Raw genomic sequence first — 24443 nt, forward strand, 5'->3', positions numbered from 1 at the left:
TTAAAACTGGAATAAAAGATTGCGCTACGCATTCAATCGATCGAGGTCAATTAGTTTACTCTATGAACAGGACTGCTGAATCAATTTAATTAGATCGTTCTATAGCGCATTGCATCCCTCGACCAATTTGTGTCTGTCTAAGTCATAAGCGTCGCCATCATAACCCTCCACAGTTGTCTTTCCCCTCCGGTTTCTGATCTTGCCGCAAAATACTGACCAAATTCCCTGCATGTTCTCTCTAACGAATCGTCCCGGGTGCAATAGATTAAAGACAAGGATCGCAAACATCATTGGTGTGGCTTCCAAAAGATAGAAATACGCTTCGTATTTCGTCAATGCATTTCCCTTGGTGATACCACTCGAAAACTCGCTAAACCGATATATGATTCGGACTGTAATCATGCAGAGTGCAACGTACAGCGCCGCCTGGAGCGGGCCCCATTCAGCGCGTAGCAGATCTTTGAGCATGCTGCCTCTCACGACCCTAACCTGGTCCATCTGCCACTGGAAGCGCATGCAAAGTACTAGAAAAATGACAATGATGCATTGCTGGAACCCAATGCCCCCCATGTAGATTTGAAGTGCTCGCTGTTGGGCTGCTGCCGAGGCGGTCGGAGAGGCCATGCCGCCACCAATCAGCTGGATAACGAAGGATACAATGTCTAGAAAAACGAAAATTGCGGCTAGAGTGACGGCTGGGATGCCTAAGACAGATTTCGACGGGTGGAACGCGTAAACAATGCGGCCAAATGTCATGTATGCGAAGGCATTGACCCCTACATATAACATACAATAAGTTAGTACAAAAGGCTACCATATGTGTTGAAGTGGTGCGAGGCGAAAGATGTGCTTCACATACAAAGAGGAGCGAGCAAAATAAAAATCTGAAAGCACAGATAGATGCCCTCACTCTGTTGGTCTCGAGTTCTGATTGCCCGGAAGCTGAAGGCCATCGTCTCCCAGATTGAAGCCATTATGATGACCCAGCACCACTTCTTTCCCGTCAATTCGTAAGTCAGTCATAAAAGAACCCATAAATCGTCCTGCAGTCCTGAGAAAATGACAAGACTTACGCACTTTTTTGTATATGATGGCCTGCCATAGATGGACGCCCAGCAACAAGGCAAATATGACTGCGAATGCGACAGCCGCTTTAAATGCCGGGTAATATGTCCAAATTGCGCCACATGTTCCTGGTGGCACGTAGCCGTTATGATCCGGAGTGATGGTCTGATGGCATGTAGGAATGGCGATGGCGATAGTCTGGGGATGGATGGTAACGTAGCTGTCTGTCTTGCCAGGGATGATGTTGAGGATTGTGGTCGTGAAGCTGTCGATATCATCCACGGCGACGGTGGTTAATGCTACTTGTTCTCGAACGCGGAGATCGAGATTAGGGGAAATGGTGGAACTAGTAGGACATATAGTCGTGGTGATGGTTGGTGATGGTCCTCTCTGCGGCTGTGTTCTTGTTTGGATGGCGACGGCAGACACCAATAAAGGGAGTGCGAGGAGACGGAAAAGAAACATATCTTGAGAAGATCGTGCCGTATCGTGATGAGATAGGGCTGGCGGTGTAAGCATGGCGTATGGCTTTATGGCTCTATCATGATTATCCTGATCTTCAGCAAACTTACTTAGCCATAAAGGAGACCATGGCGGCTTTTATATGCGATAGTCTTAAGTCATGAGTGACAAGACGCGAGACAGACTGTACCATCTCACCATGATGCCTCAAGGTTCTGGTTCTGCACAGCCCTATTTCTCAAACACGCCTAAGCCTTCTAGGGCTTGCAAAGGGGGAACCCGTAGAGCAGTTTGTTCATAACTTATAAGTCACAGCTTTATTGATAGGCTGCGAGTGAGCAATAGGGCCTGTCCAGAAATTCCAAGTCACTTCGTAAACTCGTTTAGTAAATATTAGCAAATTATACGGACATAGCTGATATATCGGAGTACACGCAGTTACGGTGCTCCATATGTCACAGTGGGGCCAGTCCGAGTCTGAGATTCCGAGAGAAGGTAGATATTTTGGCATTTAATGCCGTCACTCCGCCTCACAATTGGGTCCAATCCGAACTTCGGCGCTCTAGTAATGCTGATTGTTTGTTTTTATCGAATTAATACCCAGTCTTGTCGGGCTTCGATGGCACCGGTCTTTGTCTTTACTAACAATGTGATTTTCCTCCTTACTTCATCTTCTCCCCAGCGAGGAATGCGGATGCGCTCGACGTCTTCTAAAGAGTAATCTAGGATCCTCATCCCATCACTTGGCAGGCTATTGAGAGAGGTTCTGTCGCCAATCGGCACCGGAATCTCAGCCACAGACGCTGACGTCCACGTCGTTGATGACGATGAAAAAGAGCTTGGAGAGTCAACGGCCGCCACTACATCCAGTTTGATACCGTGCTCCATCTCGACAATACGCGTACCGATCGCACTCATTGTTGCGCAGTCCCACATTGACTCACGTAGGCAGGCGATGGCAGACTGGAGAGCGAGAGCCTCAAGTCTCAGTGGCAGATAGCGACACTTGAGCACGACAAAGTGAATTAAAGGACCGAACCCCATGGTGAAGGAAAAGATTCCACGTGAAGGCTCAACGAGACTGCTTGTCGTCCTCGCCCGCGTCTTCATCTTCATCTTGGCCCGTTTCGCTAGGTGAATGATGCGCTGAAAGCTGCCGAAGTGGGCGTCGTACTCCGTCTCATTCACGGTCAAGCACGTGCTGGACCAGATCTGGGCAACGAGCCAACGGACCTCCAGCAGGGCAAAAAACTCTTCATCATTGTCATCATCATGCGCATGTGTATGCACCTTCATCTCTCGTTCATTCGATAGATTTAGTCGCAGTGGCATAGCGGAAAAGGCATACCACCACAAGGCCAGGTCGTCTTGCAACTTTTTTTGTTGCGCAATGAGAGTGCCCAAGTCTAATGAGAAATCTGGCTTCGTCTTGGTATTAAATTTGTGGCCAGCAGCCATGCGAACGAGCCTGACACTGCGACAGAGCAGCAAGTCGAGAGCCGCCTGAGCCTCTGTCTCGGAAACAAACGACGAGCCCACGGGAATACTGCCTATGTCGAAAGGCGATGGCATGTCTGGTATATCAGGGATACGCTCGCTGAAGAAGAAAGGGAAGATGCCCAAGTGACAGAAGAAGGAGGCTAGGGAAACCGAGAGTTCTGTCTTGGAGCTAGCGAGGGTAGGGTTATTGAGCAAAGTGAGTCCATGCGTGACATGTCGTATTGCTACATCGCCCTGGCCGGTGAGGAATTCAATACATATAAAAATGACGCATGCGATGAGTACCGTCTCGACACTCATCGTCTTGGAGGCCACGAGGTGTTTGATGGCTGAATTGTATCGTCGGATGGCAGCGCCGTAATGATGATGGCTTGTGTTCATGCTCACGCTCCTTGGAGACTGAGCAGCAGCATAAGATCTACTCTCCCACCGCTGTTGCCATTCGATCCGATGATACTCGTATAAGAGACTGACCGCCAAAGTGGCTTCGCGAACCGCCACCTCTTGAAGATATACCCGAGGAACTGTGTGCGTCCAAAAGGAACCGCGCAGAGCCCCGTCCAGTGCCGGCGCCACAACCTCTACGAAGAAGTAGAACCCACGAAGCTCTGCCGCATCTGATCCTGCGGTGCTGGAAAGACCCATGGGCAGAGACATCGACACATTGAGAGCAACAGTTCCAGCAAATAGAGGAGGAGGAGCCACAACATTCATATTCTTTATGTTATTATTCGTATCAGATGCCTTCTGGCGAGGGCGGAGAAGTTCTTCCCAGGAGTAGTGGCCGGTGGGCTTGGCCTGGTAGCCTGCACACGCTCGGCCAGTAGACGTGCATTTGCAGCATGCTGGGCGTGTCTCATCGCACTTGATTTTACGTTTTCTGCGTGCATCAAGAATGCAAGATGAGCATCAGTGCATTATGACTAGGGCTTGTGACAAAACCCAATGGATCATCATCAGGGTCGAAGGGATAAAGGAGTAAAGTGGGCGTCAGATAGTCAGACTTCATGATACGTACTTGCATGTTATACAACCGGTGCGGACCTTGACGCTGCCTTTTCGGCCCATCCCGATGAAGTTTACACAAGAGGGTCAGAATGAGCACTTCTGAGTAGAGAGTGCATATAATGTGGAAAGAGAGTGGCCAGGCCATGTCATGTCATAGAGCGCGGTTCAGAAAGAACAGAGAACAAGCAATCGTCCGCCAAGTTGGGCTTTTTTAGAGTTACAATAGACCACGAATCAATTCGTAACGGCGGCTAGTTTAATCTCCGCTGCGGGGCAAATGCGAGCAAAGTTGCCAAATTGGGTCTGGTTAGCCAAAGATGCGAAGGAATCGCCAAGCTGCGACGCGTTGCCGGCTTGGGGGTCTCTATAGTCCTCCTTGAGGCTCAATATTCACAGCCCCAAGGGCGTGGCTGCGCCTTCTTATCATTTGACGAAGCATCACGAATTGCGCAGTACTGGAAACAGAAATTTTGTACAATATACCACCTGCTAGCTAAGTACAGATTAATATCATCGAGAGCTGTCCCCGATTGATAGCAACACTTTCATGTAAGTGACTAATCCGTAAGTTTCGTACACTCTACTCCTCAAACACCATCCCAAACGCTATGGGTCATCATACGTTATTAAACCACAGACCAGCTTTCAAAACTCCGGGAATGACTGGGTCCGAGACACGGTTGAAGAGTGCCGCAGCGGTAAGAGAAGACAGCAGCGGCTAAACCGCTAGCTTTGCTCTTGCGACATCATTTATTCTATCTTCTACCACCGTTTGGTCCATAAACACTTCCAAGTCTATAATTTTACCTCTGTGCATACTGTCTTCCAGAAGTGTGAAGACGCACGCGCATGGCACCAGAAACTCTTCTTCAGACGGGTCACCCCTAACACAGTATCGCACATCAAATACAGCCCATATCCTGGAGCCGGCCAAATCTGTTATGAGACTGTTAGTATGGCACATCGCTTACTTAGGGGAACATTGGAAGTGGCGCACCAAAATATCGATGCGTGTGAGACAATGAACTGAGGCTAGCGAACCGTGCTTTTACCATTTCTTCAATCTTGCTCGCTCCAAGGATAGCTGGATAGGTTGAGAACCGCAGTGTTGCCTCTGGCGCGTAGACTGTACTTGTTTGGGTCGGATCCAATCCATCTTGACTAGAAGCAAAGTATATACTTTGTTAAAGTGAAGATCTTCTACAGGGTAGTTCAGTTAGAAATTCAACCTTTTCAACCACATATCGACTTCATCGTGCGAAGTCGGAAAGAAAAGTTCGTTGTTGCTCTTTGTAACTTCTATGCCATCCGATGCCACTGCCATGTCCGTTTTACTGATAAAAATAACGTCGTGGCGTCTGTGTTGATCTGTTGCCAAAAAGTTATGTTAATTAACAAATCCTCAATCAAACACGCAGTTTGGCGAAATATTGGGTTTAGGCTACGTACCTTTAGTTGATAATATTGCAGCAATTGCTGTGCCTAGAGCAGAGAGTGAAGCCAAATCTTAAGACCATAATCTACTCTTATTCAAGATACTTTAGTAGCTTTTGTATACAGATCATGTCTCAATACGCACAAATACAGGCATGAGCTACTCAGCGTGAGGCTAAAGTGGGCACATTGTTTAGTGGCATTGACGATGTTAGTGGCGGAGAGAAGTGGATTCGGCTGGGCAGGCGAGCGTCTGGGGTAGTTACGAGTATTAATAATGAGGATGATGTATTTGCTGGTCCGGCGCCGATGAAGCGGACGGTTGAGACTCGTTGCTAAGTTTACAGTGCATGTTGTTTCCAATCTATGAGAATTTACTTTAATATTGCTAAAAGATAGTCTATTCTATGGCTTTGTTAGACGATATTATATAACCATTTAATCCCACAAAGTTCTGTCATAAAGTGGCGTGTTTTCTGTATGATTTTGTAGCTATTAGTGGCAGCCGATGCAGCATTTTTCTTTGTACTGATACAAGACTCTTTCAAATGTAATTCCTATACTCCAGTTGACCAATTTGCTTATTCCAACAGATGCCCAGCTCGCAACGTACCATGACTCCGGACAAGGACCGGTCGCCGTTCAGCTTGTTCTTTCAAGTAGTGTCGAAAGCGTTGGGTGGAACAATCTCAGTTACACCTTTGCATGCGACAAGGAGTAGTTTGGCAAACTCATCAATCTCCCCCAGTCTTCCATTTTCCCACTCTTGGACAAATTCGTAGTAAGTGACGATTTCCCTGGTATCAATTTGGCTCTCTGATTGTAAGCCACTCCGGTGTACCCCCAGCGGCAGGCGGAGCGAGACGGGTAGATTCACGAGGTCACAAATAACATGACAGCTCTTATATTGCAGCACGCGATTGATGCCACGAAGCAGGTATGATATCACGACCGCCCGACGTGCCGCCTCGCGGTGACACTCTGCCACTCTATCTGTCGGAGTCCCACTAGGGTCAAGACACTGGGACTGTAGCGCGATGGTCGCCCGTTCTAACACACCCTCTTGTTTCTCGGCCAGAGCCCGCAATTGCGCGTCCCCACCAAAGAACATCAAAATATAGTAGAGCAAAAGGGCCTGTAGCGCGGCTAATTGCTGCTCAAATGAGCTGTGCGGAATTGCTGTCGCTACTTTACAAACTTCGGCAACCAGAATCCGCTGAAACATACCATTGGTCGCATCTGTGCGAGCCAAGTAGGCTGCACAGACGCTAAATGCGGTTGTCACGATGTATGACATTGAGCCCGATTTGCCAATGAAAGGGTTTTCGCCAGTCTGAACGAACTGATTGGCAAATGACAAGAGCATCTGGGCACAAAAGCTCCAGGAACGTGTGTCATCCAGGCGCGGCCAGAGATCCAAGACTCTCATTTGCGCAAGAGCTGGAAATTCAAATAAGAGACTAAATTTGGGGTCGTCAATGCCGGGGAGGCCGGCCAGTTCCAGCAGAGCATAGTCAAACGACTGCATCGCCACCGAGTCGGCGATGCCCAACGGTTGTGATTGCGGAGGGACGCCCGGGTCAGTGACATAGCTGCCCGTAGAACGAGGTAGCCTGACAGGCTGTCTCGTATTCCAATCCGAATTGGTCCGATGAGAAGGTGGAAAAGCATAATGACAGTCTAAAGACCGCTGCGAGCACCGCTCGCACTTTGGAGTATCCCTGCTGCATCGCCGTTTAGCTGCAATGCAAGAGTTACAAGATGTCTTGAGAAGCGACGGCATAGTTTGATGGACTCATTTATATCGCTCGTCGTTGTAGTGGCACGCGCCTGCACATTTGACGTGGGCCAAGAGATTGTAGAACGACATTCGGCTTGCCGTCGAATTTACAATCACCGGAGGGGTGAAATAGTAGAACAAACAGCACGGCCTATCTCATACAATTTTTATATGGCAGACCAGCGGTATTTACCAAATCAAAAGGCAGTGATGACTAATGGAATTTCAGCCAGCGTTGATTGTTAATTCATATACTCGTGCTAACTCCCACACCCATTAATAGCCCAGTTGCTTGTAACGTTTTCGAATACGAATACGAGCCCAAGTCACCTGCAACGCCGACGCCGCCAGTGAAATTCTGAGACAAGAGTGCTTTAAAATCCAGCTTCCTTGAAGCATTTGAGAGGCTTAGACTATAGGTGACGACTCTTTTTTATCTTTACGACGATGACCATCCATCTACTACTTGACGTCGGCGTTCCCAGCAAACTAAAGCTGGCTGCATTGGTCGAGAGAACAAAGATGAATAGTCCGTCTTGGGAACAGCCTTGCCTTCGTCCGACAAGTAGAATCGAAAGGAACGCACCATGGTGGCTACGATGACGCTGAGATTTACATATGCAAACTTCTCACCAATACACCGGTGCCGACCAGCGCCGAATGGTAAATATGGGCTCCTGGTTCCTTTGGATATGAACGGCTCTTCCATATCAGTCTTGGCATTCTCGTCCATTTCTCGATGTTCCCATCGATGCGGGTTCCACTCTGTAGCACCAGGGAAGAACTCGTCGCTCAGTGCGGTTACCAGAGGCGATGCGAGCAGGACCTTGTCTGGTGTAATGACATAGCCAGTTCCGGGAACTTCGATCGGCCGCTTGACTTTTCGCATGACGGAGTGAATTGACGAGTGGACTCGCAATGTTTCCCTGACCACATTGCGCAGCAGTGGCAGCTCATTCAGATCAGAGTACTGGAGCGGCGCGAGCCTCCCACCGCGGCCGAGTTTTGACAATTGCTCTTCATATAGTTGCTCCGCTATATCTGGGCGTGACGCTAGCCTGAGAATTGTCCACGAGCTAGCCGAAGATGAGGTATGCTGCCCAGCCATCAGCAGTGTGATCATCATATGTGCTATTTCCTTGTCGGGAACTGGTGTGCCATTCTTGTAAGTACAGTTCATCAGGTTCCATATCATGTCGGATCCCTCTTTTAGTCCGCTTCTTCGGCGACTCTCTATGATATCCATGTATATGGTCCTCATCGTGGCATGTGCGGCGTCCCTCTTGCGATTCTGTGGAAGTGGCGCCCATGGCATTAAGAAGTTGATTGGCTGGAACCCCATATCAAGGTCATGGTATAATGTAGCAAATTCGGCAGTCAACTTGTCACGGACTTCCTGTCCTTGGAGAGCTCGAGACGCAGTGAAAATCGTGATTTCTGCTAAGCATTTAGAGACATCGATGGTGCCGGACTGTCCCTGAAATGACGGCTCGGTTCCAATATAGTTAACCACCTCTTGCTCAATAAGCGGAACGTGACACTCAAGGGCTCTTTGCGTCAAGCCGAATTTGACAAACTTTTTTTGCTCCATGAGTTTCGAGTTTGGGCAATCGTATACGACGTCGGAGCCGAAAACTGGCGTTGTCAACGGGGAATAGATTTCCTCGGCATTGAGATCCTCCTGTTTGCCATTGAGAATAAAATCGTTTCCGTCAATACCGAAATAACATGTGATTTTCTTGCCGAGAAAGATAAATGTAAAGACATCCCCGTACTTTCAACTTGTCAGCATACCTGTTTTCTTACGGGGTGGCATCTTGAACATTGATGCGCTTGCTTACTTTGGCTCGGCACCTAGCAAAAAAGGCGGGAGGATCCATCCCGTACGACACCGCATTTCCGAGAAGAGGGACAATGTGGAATACAGTAGGCGGTTCTTTTCTGTTTTGTGGAAGTGCCTGTCGGAGGAGGTTGATAGCGACGAGAGCGCCGAAACTCCCAAAGATCAAGATGATGAAGCTCAGCGGCCCGTCCATTGTTTCAATAACGGTGTCCTGTCTAAAATTCGAGATAACAGTTGGAGTCAAAAGCTGGAGACATGCATGTAACTCGCTGTACGCTGGGTATAGAGCTTATTTTATATTATTTCTCATCGCACTCCTGTGTCTCGGCCGACAGACCCTCTCTTGACAACGGACAGATATGGGCCCCTACATTTTACGATCAGTACAACATCCACTGCTCGTATTCGCATAGAAAAACACTTCGTATTGAGTTGCTTCACCGTTGAAGCATAAGCGTAATAGGAATATAGGTAATAATTCTTTCTTTATGCAGCAATCAGTCAGACTAGCGGTATGATACCTTTCACATTCCGGCATGTCCTCGAGCAGCGTTTAACTTGTTGAGTTGTAAGTATTTGACTCTTAGAAGCCGTTTTTAAATCCGTCTATGGTAGTCAAAAGAAGATTCTGCTCCAATATTTCCGTCTTTTTTGCCTTCAGTTTGTCTATATCCCACTCCGCCCATACAAATCTTCCGCTATGAAAATCTGCTTCTTCAGATATGAGCCATGCCAAGAATTGCCCTGTAACTACCCCGTCGGTCATTCCATCCCTTGGTACAGGTGATTTAGACTTGACAAAACCATCTGACTGTATGTTTCCGCGATGGATATTAATAAACCGGACTTCAGGGTGCTCGAATCGAATACTCTCAAAAATTCGAACTTGTCCTATCTTACTTCCATTATACCCCGAGAAACCTACTAAGGGAAATCGCATATGAGCACCCATGCTTGTCACATTAAGAACAACAGCAGTCTTTCCTTTAGGCTTATTTCAAAGAAATTGCTGCGTTACAATTGCTGTGCCAAGAATGTTGGTCTCAAAGCCGGTCCACCAAGCTTTCAGATTCTGCTCAACGAACGGGCCATCATCTGAAAAAGTACCTGCGTTATTTATCAGAATACCAGGTGCGCCAAATGACTCGAAGACTGCGTGAATAGCTTCCTCATCCGTAATATCAGCCGTGAAAGCCTCAAAAGTTGTTCCAGTATAGGCTTTTGAAAATTTATCTCGTGCCGCAAAAATTCTAGGCTCATCTCGGCCAATAAGGCCTATCCGCTCAGCTCCGGCAATTGCCATCCGATGGGTGATGTGTTCACCAACTCCACGGCCGGCGCCAGTAATGAGTATGACCTTGCCAGCCAACGGGTTTGCCGAGATCGCATTAACAAGCGCTGCATAAGGTGACTTGTGAATTTCAGCAAACGATGCCATTTTGATATGATGATCTTTCGGTGAGGACGGAGGAGGCAAGGTACACCAATAGGACAGCCGCGACTCTGTATGTTTCGATAATAATGATAAATGTGTTGAAGCCCACATAAGCGAAATAGGCTATTTTATATTGTAATTCTTCCCATATCCACACTACGATGCTGTGAATGATGGTGAAGCTTACAAATCTGAATCCTATGAACTTCTTATGTCTCTCATGAGCTGGAACTCTGCTACTTATCCTTGCTGAGCTCCATACCTGCTCTGCTCATGCCTGAATCAATATGGCTGTGTTCAGCCGCTAGTCTCGAGTTCAACTAGAGTCCTCAGTACTCGTATTCGTTGAATCAAGCTCTCAACACGTGGCAGGCCGTTGCTGGCTAACCAGTCTGTGGATCTGTACGGTACACCATCTCTTCCGTGTAGCAATATGATAGGATCCGGAATATGAGCAAGCCCGATTATTAGAAGAAGTCCATGAGCATAGGTGTTTGGCAGATATACAAAGACATCGTACAGACTAGTGTCTGATCTTTATTCATTACCAAGTAGTGACCAGAAAACCAGGTAACCCGAGAGTTTTGAACACGCAAGATGATAACTATACACACATAAGAGCGTTAACTAGTTCACTCAAATAGTATTCTTAATGTTATTTTGTGTGCGAATATTCATTTGCAGTCTCTCTTTTTTGGATGACCGCTTGAGCATTTACTGTGTCTCTAAATGATTGGAGCGAATACTGAATGTAGGCTTAGCGCATGGCGGAGAGTTCCACCAAAGAATCCCAAGGGATCTCTGGATGGATGTCAAATTGGGGCTTGCTGGCCTAGCTCCACATCTTTCCGCAAGCCAAATGTGCCAGACTCCGCAACTGTCCACAAATCCACTGGGGTTGCAGTTAGCGATGGCTCCGGTCCGCTCGAATTCGTATCGTCCCGAACTTTCCATGCTAAATAAACACTATGTTATACATGGTAGCCTCGCGAGGCCTTATACAACTGTGTCATGCCAGACTATGCATGCTACATGACCAATAGCAGAGTATAGCGACTTATCCGAAGGTTTCTACAACCACAGTGGTGATACCTACGACTCAGTCAATGCCCCGAATTTTCGTGGCAATATTTGCCGTTGCCGAGACTTCATCACACTTCCTCTGTGCCTATGCCATATGTATGCTTCCCAAATTCTTGCAGATGCTTCGTCCCGTACCCACGGATCTCCTCACAGGCCCCTCTTTCTCCGGAGAGGATCCACCTGGCTCTAGGTGTCACATTATGGCGAGGTCCTGAAGCGCAGTGTAGTTACAACAGGGGGGCTCTGTAGATGCCAAAGAAGACATGCTACACGACTCTCAAAGATACAGCTTAAGCTTCTAACTGAACTTCGGATATGCCCAAGGGTGGCGAGATGCTGCTATATTCTGCATTAACGAAAGTTCGACAGGCCCTTTAGTCTATCATAACGAATCAAAATCCGCGCAAGAGCTTCAGTCCACCGTTTCCCCTGCATGAAAAGCCTACACATGTTGCTCCGCGTCGTTGCACATACTTCCAGGATCCAATTATTACATCTCGGCGTATGCAGCCCGCGTGCCCTTTAATCCAGCGATGCCCAGGTCTTCCTTGGTCAGGATAACGTCTTCGCCCGAGAAACTCTTCTCCTTAGCCCACTCAGCGTATTCATGCATCCTATCCATTGCTTTGCCCCATTTGGGCCACAGGCTGTAATATGTCTCCTTGTCTACCTGCACGTATTCTGCTTCGACGCCGTGCACCTCTGCCCATGTCGCAAGCATCTCTCCAGCCGTCATAACATCGGTCATGGCATACACGAATTTGCCGCCAAGTGTCTTGTCGGATTGCTCGATGATTGCTCTCGTGAAAAGGCCGACATTAACCGTCGCATCACCAACAAGTGGGAATTGTACTGATGCTGGACTTGGTTGGAGCTGGATGTACTTCTTCTCCCCGGCCGTTGGAATTGGAAACGGACGATAAAATGGGTAGTTCATATTAGAAGCATAGACGGGGACCCAGAGAAATGTCGTCTTAGGGAGTAACACCGGATCCGACTTGATAAAGTCGTTGACCCTGTTCTTGCTCACATAATGGGGGATTGCGAATTTGCCTCCACTAATTCGATCTGTGTTGGGAAGAGTCGACCAGACGAGGTGCTCCAGTGTTGGTGTCACAGCTGCAGCTTTGGCAATGTTGATTCCGTGTCTTGTCTCAATCTCGGTAGCCTGTGCGGCATCGTACTTCATAAAAGGCTCAAAAAAGTTTGTGGCCGCGAAAATAACCGATGTCCCAGAAAAGGCTGCCTGAAGCGCAGTAACATCGTCGAGGTTAGCCTCAACAATACGAACCCCCTGTAATGCGAGTTTCTTGGCTGCTTCGCTTTGGCTATTACGGGTGATGGCTGTAAGTGAGTAGGCGGGGTCTTTCACCAGAGCTCTGATGACAGACCCGCCCTGAATGCCTGTGGCGCCAATAACCGTGATTTGCCTGGTCATGATGCTGGTTTCCGGTGGTCAATTGAATCAAGAATAGTATAACTCTTGATGTGAATGGTAGATTTGAGTAAACCGGATAGTGAATCGACTTTACGAATAGTTCGCGATATACCAACATATATGCGTTGCGCGCTTGCTATTACGACAGTATCAATTAATATCTATTTACACACCGGCTCTCTTGATCCTATTCCATGACTTACAAATTGCTATTGTATCTCTGATTTGTAATGATAATCCATAATGTAATACTCTACAGAAGAAATCAACTACGTGTAAATCGATCCACATACATCCGCAGCCAGCTGTGTTCTTTTGTTGCAGTGCTGAAACCTCATTGTAGATTGGTTCCCGCACTGATTTTGGCCATTCGTTAGGGACTTTACTGAGGTATGAACGCCGGGATTGCCGGAGCAGCGGACAATCTTCGCGTGTACTAACACGCCGAAGATGTCTGCACCATAAACCTCGTTTAAACGTAGATTAGCAAGTACCAAGCCGCATGTCGTAACTCTGTTAAACAGCTTAGTATTCAAGTGGCATACTATACCCGACTTCCTTACGTACAATCAAGACCTAATCGCAGAACCATTTTTTTATCGTTGCGGAACGAGTGGTTAGCCTTTGGCATTCGCTTACAACATGCGTCACAAGATAATAAACCTGTGCTAGCGTGAATCCCGCAGCGGAGAGAAGTGGCTCTGTGCGGAAAGAGACGGGGCCAGGGATATCGATCAAGTCTACGACTTCGATGACTTCGATATCCTTTCATAGCAGGTCTGCAGAGGCCTCCGAGCTTTCAGTATATTAAAGCGGACTGCGTACTATAATTTTTGAAAAGTGAAGATTAACTCGGATCTTATACATTTTTTGTCCCAGAAAATAGAGACTATTCAATCTGTTACTCTTTTTTGCTATGGCGATTACGGAACTTATTTTCCCCAAGCTGAAGCTTGACCAGGCCTTGCTCAAAACGTTTGCCGAGACACTCCCAGCCGCCGCAAAAGAAACATTCTCAGGCCTTCCGGGCTTAACAAGTTACTACAGGGGGAAAGTCATTGAAGCACGGAATGTTTCACAGGCCACAGACCTTGATCACAGTGGTTTAGTTATGGTTTTAGGTACGTCGTGTACTAATCTAGAACTGATATATGCGGTGTCATTCTGCCAGACAAGGCACAGGCTGATATAGTGCAGAATGGGACAAAATATCGTCATTCAATACATTCTGGGACTCGGAAAGATTTGCAGCATTTCGATCGGTAATGAAACCGTTTATGCTTAGCCCGGTCTCTCCAGAATTATATTACTCCGAAATTCCAGACTCTGGCAACACGACTGCCTGCAAATACACACAATATATCAAAGTGGATGGAGGACACAGCGAGAATAAAAGTGTAGAGAGTTCATGGGAGAAGTTGACTCAGGAGATTGGAATTGATACCAAGTCTTTCCATGCTTGGGGTATCCAGGAAAGCGATGGCGCATTTATGGGAATGAATGGCTGGAGTAGCCTTGAGGTACGTTTCCTTCGGTCGGCTTACACTAAGGACTCTAAAATAACTGATATACACAGGACTTGAAATCGACGACTGAAAGAGATTCTGTACAAAAAGCTTTGCAAGAGTTGACTAAATATGGCCAAGTTACCACTTACATATTAGAATTAACAAAGCCATTTTAGTTATTATAAGTTAGCCTTTCGCCTGAGTAGTGTTACGGAGTGATGTATGGAGTAGCGGTACTTTTTGTAACAAGACCCAGTTGTGTTTTTCAGAAACTCAGCTAGAGAAGGAGACTTGCTGGGTTGACACTACAGTAATATGATTTATTAATAATACTATTACTTAGGTATTTACCATTTTAAGTATGCCACCGATATGAATCTTCCCTTTGAAGTAGTTTTGCTTTTGTGTAAAAAAAAAGAAGGAAAAAAAAATACACTAGCTTATAGGGCCCCGTTCGTTATAGTTAGTAATGACTGGAACCATCCATTTTACTACTCCCAAACCATCCACTTCATCACCAATGTTCCGTCAGCGACACTGTTACAATGGTTGGAAAGCAGACCTTACGTTACCCAGCACCCATGAAGCGTAAGACGATCTCGATACAGAGACACACCGCAAATCGGGTCACTCGTCGAAAGACGAACTACCCCCAAAAACGCGTCTCTATCGCCTGTGAAGTCTGTCGCTCGAGGAAGACTCGATGCGATGCGGCGCAGCCAACATGTTCGTTTTGTGCCCAGACCGGGGCGCTGTGTGAATACAGAAGCTCTCAAATGCCTGAAAGGTACGAGAAAATATTTTTTCCACCTGAGCCCCCTTGCTGGGATTGCTTGAAGGCTGCAAGTAAATGAGCCTGCATATTGTAACTGTGCCGGCAAGATCATCGCGAAAGACGACTCTGTCTACCCATTGAGTCTAGCATCCCTTTCCATGCTGACGGTTCCGCTAGTTCCGAAACGCATCTTGTACAGGATTCTGATCATGAGCTCTTCACTCGTCTAGATCGGATTGAAGGGCTTTTGCTAGAAGCAAAGTCTCATCGTTCCGCTCTAACCAAATCTCACCTCGCTGATCAGCCTTATGCTCCCCTAGATTACCAATTTCCAACTTTATCTAGCCGATTAGCGGAGAAACAACCTTGTGGAGAGACTGAAAACTCGGATGTCGTTGTCTTCGGCTTTGATCTTCACTGTCTCTCAAGTTTTGGTACCAAGGAGTTCCACCAAGCACTTCTGCCCCTCCGTGTCAACGATTTCGAGGAGAGCTTAGAACAAGAGCTCAAAGAGGGTAAGTCCCTTTTTGAAGGAGATCAAGTTGAGCTTCTCGATCTCGACCTCAGTCCTCAAAATTGTGGGCGTCTTCAACAGCTCTTTGCACGACACGTATTACCTCAGCGGCCAATATTCGATCATGAAACTTCCGCCAAGTTGGTTGCTCGCGTGGCAAGAGAAAGGCCTCTTCCAAAGACCCTTGATACGGCCCTCACGTTACTCATCTTGGCACTCGGATCCATGTCAACAGACAGCCAAAATATGTCATATGATCCAGTGACCACGCCGGGGCTTGATTACTTCCGCGCCGCCTGCCAGATTGTCGACGGCGACCGGAAGTCCAACTACACATTGCAACATGTCCAATGCCACATCCTTATGAGCGTCTATTTCCAGAGCTGCCTCCTACCAATCCAGGCCTTTGAATCGATCAGGGTGGCTTCCGAAAAGATCGTTCTACTTCTCCAAATGCGTAAGCGCATCGCCTCTGATAGGTCGTACGCCAGTCTCTGCCAGCGAGCATATTGGGCCTGTTATCTCATTGAACAAGACCTGCAAATGTATATCTCGCACAGCTCTTGCTTACTGCAGAGCATCCATGAACTAGTACCACTTCCTACCAGCGACAGCGAGGAGCCTGGCTTCTACGGATTTCTGGCTGACATTGCATTGTGTCGAATTGTCTCAAGAGCCCGAAACGGCATCTCTTGGAATAGGGCTATGCTGAAAGAACCTGTCATCGTTCGCGAAATCATCCTGCAATTGTCTGAATGGTACGCTACCTTGCCTCCACCTATCAAATTCCCTCTGCTGGACCTTTGCCAAGCCGGTGTTTTCTCCAATGGTACACTTCTTGACACACAACAAGCCCAACTTCGTGCAAAGTTCTTTTCTACCCATGCTCTTTTGCACTGGCCAAACGTTGTACTTTTGCTCGAAATACAATCCCCTACCACGCGACAGGCTGATGATCAAGTCAACAACGATTTATCGCACATCCTAAACGGCGCAGCTAAGGCCCTCGAGTTCGCCATCATGTCCATTTACGCGTTTGAGTCTTTATATTCGAACCCCAACCTTCTTATGGATTCAAATGGTGGTACCTTTTACGCTATTATGATATTTCTACTATCCGTTTATAATGACCCATCACTGAAGATGGTGCAGCATCCAAGAACGATGGAGGCTCTCTGTTCAGGTTGGCATCTCTTGAGCTATTGGCCTGATAAGCCAGCAGCTGAGAGTGGCCGGGAGAAGGTGGAACGGCTGTTCAGAGAAAAGGGAATTAAGCTACCTACCTAACATAGGAATGCGGACATGGAGTTTGCTAGAGAACTTTAGAATTCGTTGGAACTTGATGTTCCTGGCTAGACTCGTGATGAATAAACTGCCCTAGCTGTTCGTGAAGCCAACATCGCGCGAATTGCTGCGACGCCGCGGTATATGATGAACGAATATGTGGGATTCAGCTGTAAATCTAGACCGATTAGGCGAAGAGTAAATCCGCTTTATCAGGTGTTTACTGTACGCTTCGCTGCCAAGGGAAAATGTCAGGACTTATCGGATGCTGGAGTGGGTTCCGAACCGACACTTCGACGCTAGAATTCAGTCTAATAGATACATGGCGCTATTGAATCATCTAGTACTGAAATAGAAAGAGTATTTATAGGTGAATGACTCCGCGTTTACACCGTGCGACGAGACACAACACCTATAAACACAAGTAATCTAAATTTTACCCCTTCAAGCTAATGAGAATAGTTTTCTACTTGAATTCTAAAGCGGTTAACCATCCCTCCACTGGGAACTACTAAAATAGGCTGAACAATTAGAATCTGATGAGATACAAGTACTGTATGTACCAAGAAACGTCAATCTCCATGTTCTAGACTGTATGCTTCATGGGAAAAGAGAATGGGCTTGGTGAGGCATGGATACCCCATGGGGTTGTCTAGAACTACCCCGACCGTTTGTTGAAGCAATATTCCAAGCCACTGAGCATGGAAGAACTCCACATCATAGAACCGTTTATCTTGCTTTCTCAGGATTGGAGCATATCGTATGTGAAAAGCTGATGCTAATATATATATTACTACGTTGTGACTAACGTTGAGACGACATATTTGGCCATCCGCAGGACCTTCTTCATCATGGCAGGAAAAAATAATGAACCCATCAATGCTGTTCACCATGAGAAAACGGATGAAGTAAGACACTATCATTTCGATGATACCCCATAGCCAACCCTTCTCAATCGCTAACAGAATTAGAACGAGGCTATACCTCAGGTCATTGGAATAACCAATGCATTCGACCAGGCCATGGCACAGGAACCGCCTCGTATCTTTGAAAGGGGCCAGATGATGACCATTGGAGTCTCACTAGTCGGCTTCTGCTGCTCCACGGCCTCTGGCTACGATGCCTCCCTGATCAACAATCTCCTTCAAAACCCGTGGTTCAGAGAGACCTACAATGTTGAGAGCTCAGGTATCTGGGCTGGTATTGTGGCTTCCATGATGCAAGTTGGTGGCGTTGCTGCCATGCCATTTATCGGCCCAACGATGGACTATTTCGGACGTCGAAGTGGCCTCTTTCTCGGAGCACTCTCCATCATCATAGGCACAATCATCCAAGGTACATCCACCAGCGCTTGTCAGTTCATGGGTGGCCGCTTTTTCATCGGGTTTGGCGCCATCATGAATGGTGCCAGTGGACCAATATACGTACTCGAGATCAATCACCCAGCTTATCGCTCAGTAATGGGTGCTTTATACAACACTCTATACTTCTCTGGGGCTATTATCGCTGCTGGTGCCGCGCGTGGTGGTCTTAACATCGGTGGAAATGCTTCGTGGCGTCTTATTACCTGGCTTCAATGTCTCTTCGCTGGAATTATCATCGTTTTGTCTCCTTGGATTCCCGAATCTCCTCGATGGCTCTACGTTCATAATAAGGGAGAAAAAGCAGTCGCCGTTCTCGCCAAGTATCATGGAAGGGGAAACTCTGAGTCACCTTGGGTCAAGCTCCAGCTTCAAGAGTACGAGGAATTTCTTAACTTGGATGGCAGTGACAAGAGGTGGTGGGACTACCGTGCCCTGTTTCATACTCGAGCCTCTGTATATCGGCTGTGTTGCAATCTCTGGGTTTCAGTCGCTGCTCAATGGGCTGGTAATTCCGTGCTTTCTTACTTTCTGGGCGCTGTCCTGGAGACGGCCGGTTACAGCGATCCAATTCAACAAGCAAACATTACCCTGATTAATAATTGCCAGCAGTGGGCATTCGCAATTCTCGGAGCATGTTATGTCGAGCGAGTTGGTCGTCGGCCTCTACTTATGTTTGCCTTCATTGGCTGTAGTATAACTTGGGCGGGCATGGCGATTGCTTCTTCTGAGTTTGCTAAATCTGGTGGAGGACTTAATCCAGATGGCTCTCCTTCAGTTGGTACTAACGTTGCTGCATCCAAGGCTTCGCTCGGTCTGATCTTTATTTTTGGCTCGATCTTCTCCATCGGGATCACGCCTCTCCAAAGCCTTTATCCCATGGAGGTGCTCTCTTATGAAATGCGAGCAAAGGGGTCAGCACTCTCCACTCTAGTTATCAGCGCCGCCATGCTTCTCAACCAGTTTGCTTGGCCCGTTGCAATACGCAACATTACCTGGAAGACGTACATCATTTTTGCGGTCTGGAACATGGTGCAAGCGGCCACTATCTATTTCTTCATTCCTGAGACCAAAAACCGAACTGTAAGTAAGATTTGCTTCGAGATTTAAATATTCATGATTCAACTAACTTGGCCTTTCCAGCTTGAGGAGTTAGATGAAGTCTTTGAAGCAGCAAACCCTGTTAAGGTCTCTCTTGCCAATAGGGCTGTAATGGTTAATAATGAAGACCATTTTATTGCAGGTAGCGATGCATAAGTATAAGTACAAGCTTGAGCAACAATCACATGTTGCAAACCTAGTGGTAGACTTGTTACCTAGAGCAATAGATTATCGCTCATTAAACCGTATATAATCGTCTTTTCTAGCCATAAAACATGTCAAACGCTTCATAACTACAATGTTACTTTAGGCTTCCGTTCGATTTCTTGATTATAGTTTCTTTTTCTCATCTTCCTTCTTTCTTTGTTCTAGGTTTTACTCTTATTTCTAGTTGTGAGTTCCCTTGTTAACCTAAGCGCAAATTTGCTTGTCACGGACGAATTGTAAAGCCTTATTCTGTCTCCTCCAGGTATGATGCGAAATGCGTCCGAGGTCAGATTGTGTTCCTCATTGCTACTCCTGGCTAAGCATAATGAATTATGTAAAGGTAACAAGATGTGTGGGGAAAACTTGAGGGATAATACTCATTGGGTTGAGGGAGAGAGGTAGGCAACCTTCTAGCTTACTTCTAAGTAAACAGGATCACTTTGACAACCCTTCTAAAATAACCTTCGAAATAGCGGGGTTGCACAGACTGGCCTGTCTTAGCAATTTAGTTCAAATTGCTCATACGCTAAAGCGTCTCAGGCGTCAACTTTGACGCGCCAAGTCTCCCCATTCCGGCACATTAAGCGGAAAAGAGGACATAGTTCAGCTACAGTTTGATCTATTCCGCCAATGGATGTCGGTTCGGTTCGGATGCTGTGATCTAGTCATATAACTATGAAACTGGAGTCAGGCACTGCCGCGTCCTCGATACGCCTCTCAATTTCCATTGTTAGCCACAGGAATGACAGGTCCCTCCTTGCTTGCCAATCGTAGAATTCATTATACGATGGCAGTGCTACGCTAGCTGAATTTTGCAGTAATACCACCAAGTTGTTTCGGTTCAGTTCATCCTTCCGAACCGATACTCCGGGAGTGGAGCCACAGGCCGGGGACTTCCCATGAGCATTCAACCCGATGGCGGCACGAATTGCTGTTGACCGCTCTATCCACAGTATGAGTATTTCGGGCCGAAGGTAACGGTCAATTACACACCAAACTCCATGAATTTCTAAATCTCGAGTTCCGTGGCTTGAGTAGTCCGATGAAGGCTATAACATGGTCCAGAAACAGAAATGCTACCCTCTTCCATCCCAGGTACCGCTAAATGTGGGAAAACCGAGCTGGCTACTTGACGTCCAGTTTGTGGATCCACTCGCAATGTTACCCAAACGGATCCGAATCGTGTTCACGGTGCCTTTACACACTTCAGAACAAAGCCAAGTCCACCGAGATCACTAGCTTCAGCTCAACCCTCTTCAGTATATTGTACAGACCGCTTAGACAATACACGAATCAAGTATATAGAGTGTGCTGTCCCTCCGATTTCCATCATGTCGTGTCTCCATAAGCTGCACTATACTCGAAATCTGACGACCCTTACTACCAAATATGCCGAAAGCCAAGTTACCTCTGACCGCCTGGCACTGGAGGCTGGCCAATTCAAACGGAAACAAAGATGCCGAAAATATGCCTGCTTTAAGGGAATGGAGTGCAGTGACAACTTTCCCATCTGTTATCCAGACCGAGCTCACAGCGAAGAAATTGATCCCAGATCTAAAGATTGCAGAGAACGAGTATCTGACCCTTTGGGTTGGCGAAGTTGATTGGGAGTATCAATGCTTCTTTAATACGCCTCCAGAAGCAACTGGTAATGACGAGGTCGATCTGATCATGGAGGGTCTCGATACCTTTGCCACCGTTTATCTTAATGGAGCTCAGATCTATAAGAGCGATAACATGTTTATCCCAGCCCGCGTTCCTATCAAGGCTGCCCTTCATTCGGTTGGTGCACGAAACGAGCTGGCCATTCTGTTTGAGAGCCCAATGAAGGTGGGGACGGCGCTGCTCAAGAAGTACGAAGTACCGGACAATTTGCCCAAGGTAATGAAAAATCCCAGAAGAATGGCGGTGCGAAAGGCACAGGTATGATGTTTCCCATGAAAAGAGTACAGTTTTCGCACGGCTGAAAACGATCTTAGTGTCACTGGGGTTGGGATTGGGGCCCAGTTTGCCTAACTGCAGGGCCATATCTCCCGGTCTACCTTGAATCATATTGCTCGCGCATCAAAGATGTCTACATCGTGCCGAAATTGGCTGAGGATCACTCGTCTGCCCAAGTCTTACTTAACATTGAAGTTGCTCAAGCAAGTAGCGCCGCTAGTCTGGACATCAGCATTCGTGATGCTCTCGGAGATGAGTTATATCAATCACAGATTGTTCTAGGTGATTCCGATAAGGTATCTCTAGAGTTTTCTGTGAGATCTCCAAAGCTGTGGTGGTCGAATGGATTGGGCGATCAGCATCTATACACGGCCAAGCTGATCTTGAGGAACTCTCTATCTAACGTTCTAGATGCAACAAGTCGTCGTTTTGGAATAAGAAACATCGAGGTAGTACAGAAACCTCTCGATGATGCTCCTGGAACTACCTTCATGTTTAGGATTAATGGCCGTGATATTTTCGCTCAAGGCGGAAACTGGATCCCCACAGACACCATGCTTCCTACTATATCTCGACAGCGTTATTTCGAATGGATGAAGCTTGCCAAGTTCGGTAATCTAAACATGATCCGCGTGTGGGGTGGCGGGATTTATGAATCCGACGACTTCTTTGACGCTTGCGACGAAATGGGCATTCTGGTTTGGCACGATTATGCCCTAGCCTGCGGAATATACCCTATTCATGAAGAATTTCTCGACAGCATCAGAAAAGAGGCCGAGGCCCAGACTCTCAGAATGCGTGGCAGGGCGTCTCTTGCGTTACTAAGTGGTGGAAATGAAGACTTTATACTTTTTGACCATTTTGGGTAGGTCGCGGATGCATGGTTGATATCCCGTTGTGCCACACAGAGCAACCCTGCTAATATACAACTTAGCTATGAATACGATCGAGATAACGTCACTGGGCCATGGGACGGCAAGCCTTTCTCTCATCGCAAGATATATCTAGATATCCTCCCCAATATTGCCGCAAAGCTAGCGCCGGAGACACAATATTGGGCCAACTCTCCATATGGTGGTGCTACCGCAAATGATACCACCATCGGCGATGTTCATCAATGGGCTGTCTGGCATTTGGACCAACGCTCTTATCAGGATTACAAAGATCTCAGCGGACGGTTTATCTCTGAATTTGGCATGCATGGCTTCCCCGTGAATCGAACGGTAAATTACTTCCTCCGAGGGACACCCAAGAGCGAGCAGTTCCCACAGTCTCGAGTCGTAGACTGCCATAATAAGTCCACGGGCGCACACATGCGTATTGCGCGATATCTAGCCGAGAACTTCCGTTTTGATATAGCTTCACTGAAGAATTTTGGCTACTCGTCTCAATTGATGCAATCAGAAGCCTACTCATATGCTCTAAGAGACTGGAAGCGCATGTTCAACGGACCCGGTGATGAACGATGTGCTGGAGCACTGATTTGGCAGTTTAACGACATCTATCCGGTCACATCCTGGGCCTTCGTCGACTATTTTTTGCGACCAAAGCCAGCTTTCTACTCCATTCGCCGTTATTTCGCACCCATTTCGGTTGGTATTGAGCGTACACCTAAGACTCGTTGCCCAGATCCAGATGAGCACCAAGATTCTTACATTCCCTCATTCGAGATTTTTGCACACAATACATTGACCCAACACGTGGTTTGTGTTTTAATTCTACAGGCTTACGACCTAAAGACGAGCACTTGGACTCAACTTGAACCCTTGGACGCGAGCCGGGTGGTCACCCTCAGGGCGGGCTATAACACAGAGCTTGGGCATCTGGGAGCTCAGGCATCTTGGACAGAGGACTCGCTTGTTCTTGTAGAGGCAAGCCTTGTCGATATAGAATCTGGTGAGGTTCTTGCTCGTGAGATAAACTGGCCTGAGCCATTCCGTTATTTGGTTTGGCCGCACGATACAAAGCTCACTATCCGAGTCGAGGACGAACAAGGACTGGCCTGGGAGAACAAGGTCACTATAGTTTCGAATCAACCACTGAAGGGTGTTTGGTTAGAGGCAATTGATGATGGCACGGAGAGGGACGATGAGCTTGAACCACTTTGGGAGGATAATATGGTAGATCTGTTGCCAGGGCAGGAGATAAGTTGTCGAGTTAAAGGCCTGAAGGGAAAGAAGATTTCAGGAAGGTTTCTATATGATTGGGAGATTTAATAAACTGATAGGTCATTTCCTAATATTAAGTACAAATGTTATGGTTCATGTTCTTAGTGGAGTAAACCGCCCTCTTTCGTGGTAGGGCACTGGCTGATTGTAATTGCGATACTATGTCTCTTTATTCCTATGGCACTAATTGGACAAGAATATTCAATCAATAGTTGCAATTAAAGTAGTTATTGGAATGAAAGCAGCTGCGTATGGGGTACGAATCGTAACAGTAATAATATAAATCGTTAGGACCTAGCCCCGGGGTTTTACTTCGCTTCCTCTCGGTCTTAAGTGGCTCGGAGCTAGCGGAACAAAATAAAAATGCTAAGAAGTTATGGCTATGTGCTCAGTGGTATTACCCGTTCCTCGTAGCCGGGCGGGTCGTTACCACATAGCTAGCTACTTTCTCCACCCTTCTTGCAACACTGGAGTAAAGGTATTAAAACGAATTTGGAATGAGCAGCACTAATATGTTATTACAGCTACTGCATATA

General features: G+C 47.0%; 8 protein-coding genes across 8 annotated transcripts; 3 read left to right on the plus strand and 5 right to left on the minus strand.

The window, feature by feature from the left end:
* Positions 1-99: 99 nt before the first annotated feature.
* On the minus strand, positions 100-1584 carry T069G_06295 (RTA1 like protein domain-containing protein; the record flags this gene model as incomplete). The annotated part of the gene is made up of 4 exons (XM_056173505.1): positions 100-426; positions 490-776; positions 860-995; positions 1078-1584. 4 exons carry the CDS (start codon positions 1582-1584, stop codon positions 100-102), a joined length of 1257 nt encoding a protein of 418 aa, XP_056027084.1.
* A 528-nt stretch (positions 1585-2112) lies between these two features.
* Positions 2113-4095, minus strand: T069G_06296 (fungal zn(2)-Cys(6) binuclear cluster domain-containing protein; the record flags this gene model as incomplete). The annotated part of the gene is made up of 4 exons (XM_056173506.1): positions 2113-3077; positions 3120-3418; positions 3485-3907; positions 4046-4095. The coding sequence occupies 4 exons, from the start codon at positions 4093-4095 to the stop codon at positions 2113-2115; spliced, it is 1737 nt and encodes a 578-aa protein (XP_056027085.1).
* A 3593-nt stretch (positions 4096-7688) lies between these two features.
* On the minus strand, positions 7689-9285 carry T069G_06297 (cytochrome p450 domain-containing protein; the record flags this gene model as incomplete). Its single annotated transcript, XM_056173507.1, has 2 exons — positions 7689-9023; positions 9091-9285. 2 exons carry the CDS (start codon positions 9283-9285, stop codon positions 7689-7691), a joined length of 1530 nt encoding a protein of 509 aa, XP_056027086.1.
* Positions 9286-10089: 804 nt separating this feature from the next.
* T069G_06298 (short chain dehydrogenase domain-containing protein) lies at positions 10090-10530 on the minus strand (the record flags this gene model as incomplete). The annotated part of the gene is made up of 1 exon (XM_056173508.1): positions 10090-10530. The coding sequence occupies one exon, from the start codon at positions 10528-10530 to the stop codon at positions 10090-10092; it is 441 nt and encodes a 146-aa protein (XP_056027087.1).
* Positions 10531-12100: 1570 nt separating this feature from the next.
* T069G_06299 (nmrA-like family domain-containing protein) lies at positions 12101-13048 on the minus strand (the record flags this gene model as incomplete). The annotated part of the gene is made up of 2 exons (XM_056173509.1): positions 12101-12468; positions 12529-13048. The coding sequence occupies 2 exons, from the start codon at positions 13046-13048 to the stop codon at positions 12101-12103; spliced, it is 888 nt and encodes a 295-aa protein (XP_056027088.1).
* Positions 13049-15332: 2284 nt separating this feature from the next.
* T069G_06300 (uncharacterized protein) lies at positions 15333-17132 on the plus strand (the record flags this gene model as incomplete). Its single annotated transcript, XM_056173510.1, has 2 exons — positions 15333-15343; positions 15509-17132. The coding sequence occupies 2 exons, from the start codon at positions 15333-15335 to the stop codon at positions 17130-17132; spliced, it is 1635 nt and encodes a 544-aa protein (XP_056027089.1).
* An 848-nt stretch (positions 17133-17980) lies between these two features.
* On the plus strand, positions 17981-19747 carry T069G_06301 (sugar transporter domain-containing protein; the record flags this gene model as incomplete). Its single annotated transcript, XM_056173511.1, has 4 exons — positions 17981-18037; positions 18101-19199; positions 19269-19573; positions 19634-19747. 4 exons carry the CDS (start codon positions 17981-17983, stop codon positions 19745-19747), a joined length of 1575 nt encoding a protein of 524 aa, XP_056027090.1.
* Positions 19748-21187: 1440 nt separating this feature from the next.
* On the plus strand, positions 21188-23955 carry T069G_06302 (glycosyl hydrolases family 2 domain-containing protein; the record flags this gene model as incomplete). Its single annotated transcript, XM_056173512.1, has 4 exons — positions 21188-21721; positions 21778-22604; positions 22674-23331; positions 23479-23955. The coding sequence occupies 4 exons, from the start codon at positions 21188-21190 to the stop codon at positions 23953-23955; spliced, it is 2496 nt and encodes an 831-aa protein (XP_056027091.1).
* Positions 23956-24443: the final 488 nt, after the last annotated feature.

The sequence above is a fragment of the Trichoderma breve genome, chromosome 4 (genome assembly GCF_028502605.1).
Source record: "Trichoderma breve strain T069 chromosome 4, whole genome shotgun sequence".
Classification (NCBI taxonomy): domain Eukaryota; kingdom Fungi; phylum Ascomycota; class Sordariomycetes; order Hypocreales; family Hypocreaceae; genus Trichoderma; species Trichoderma breve.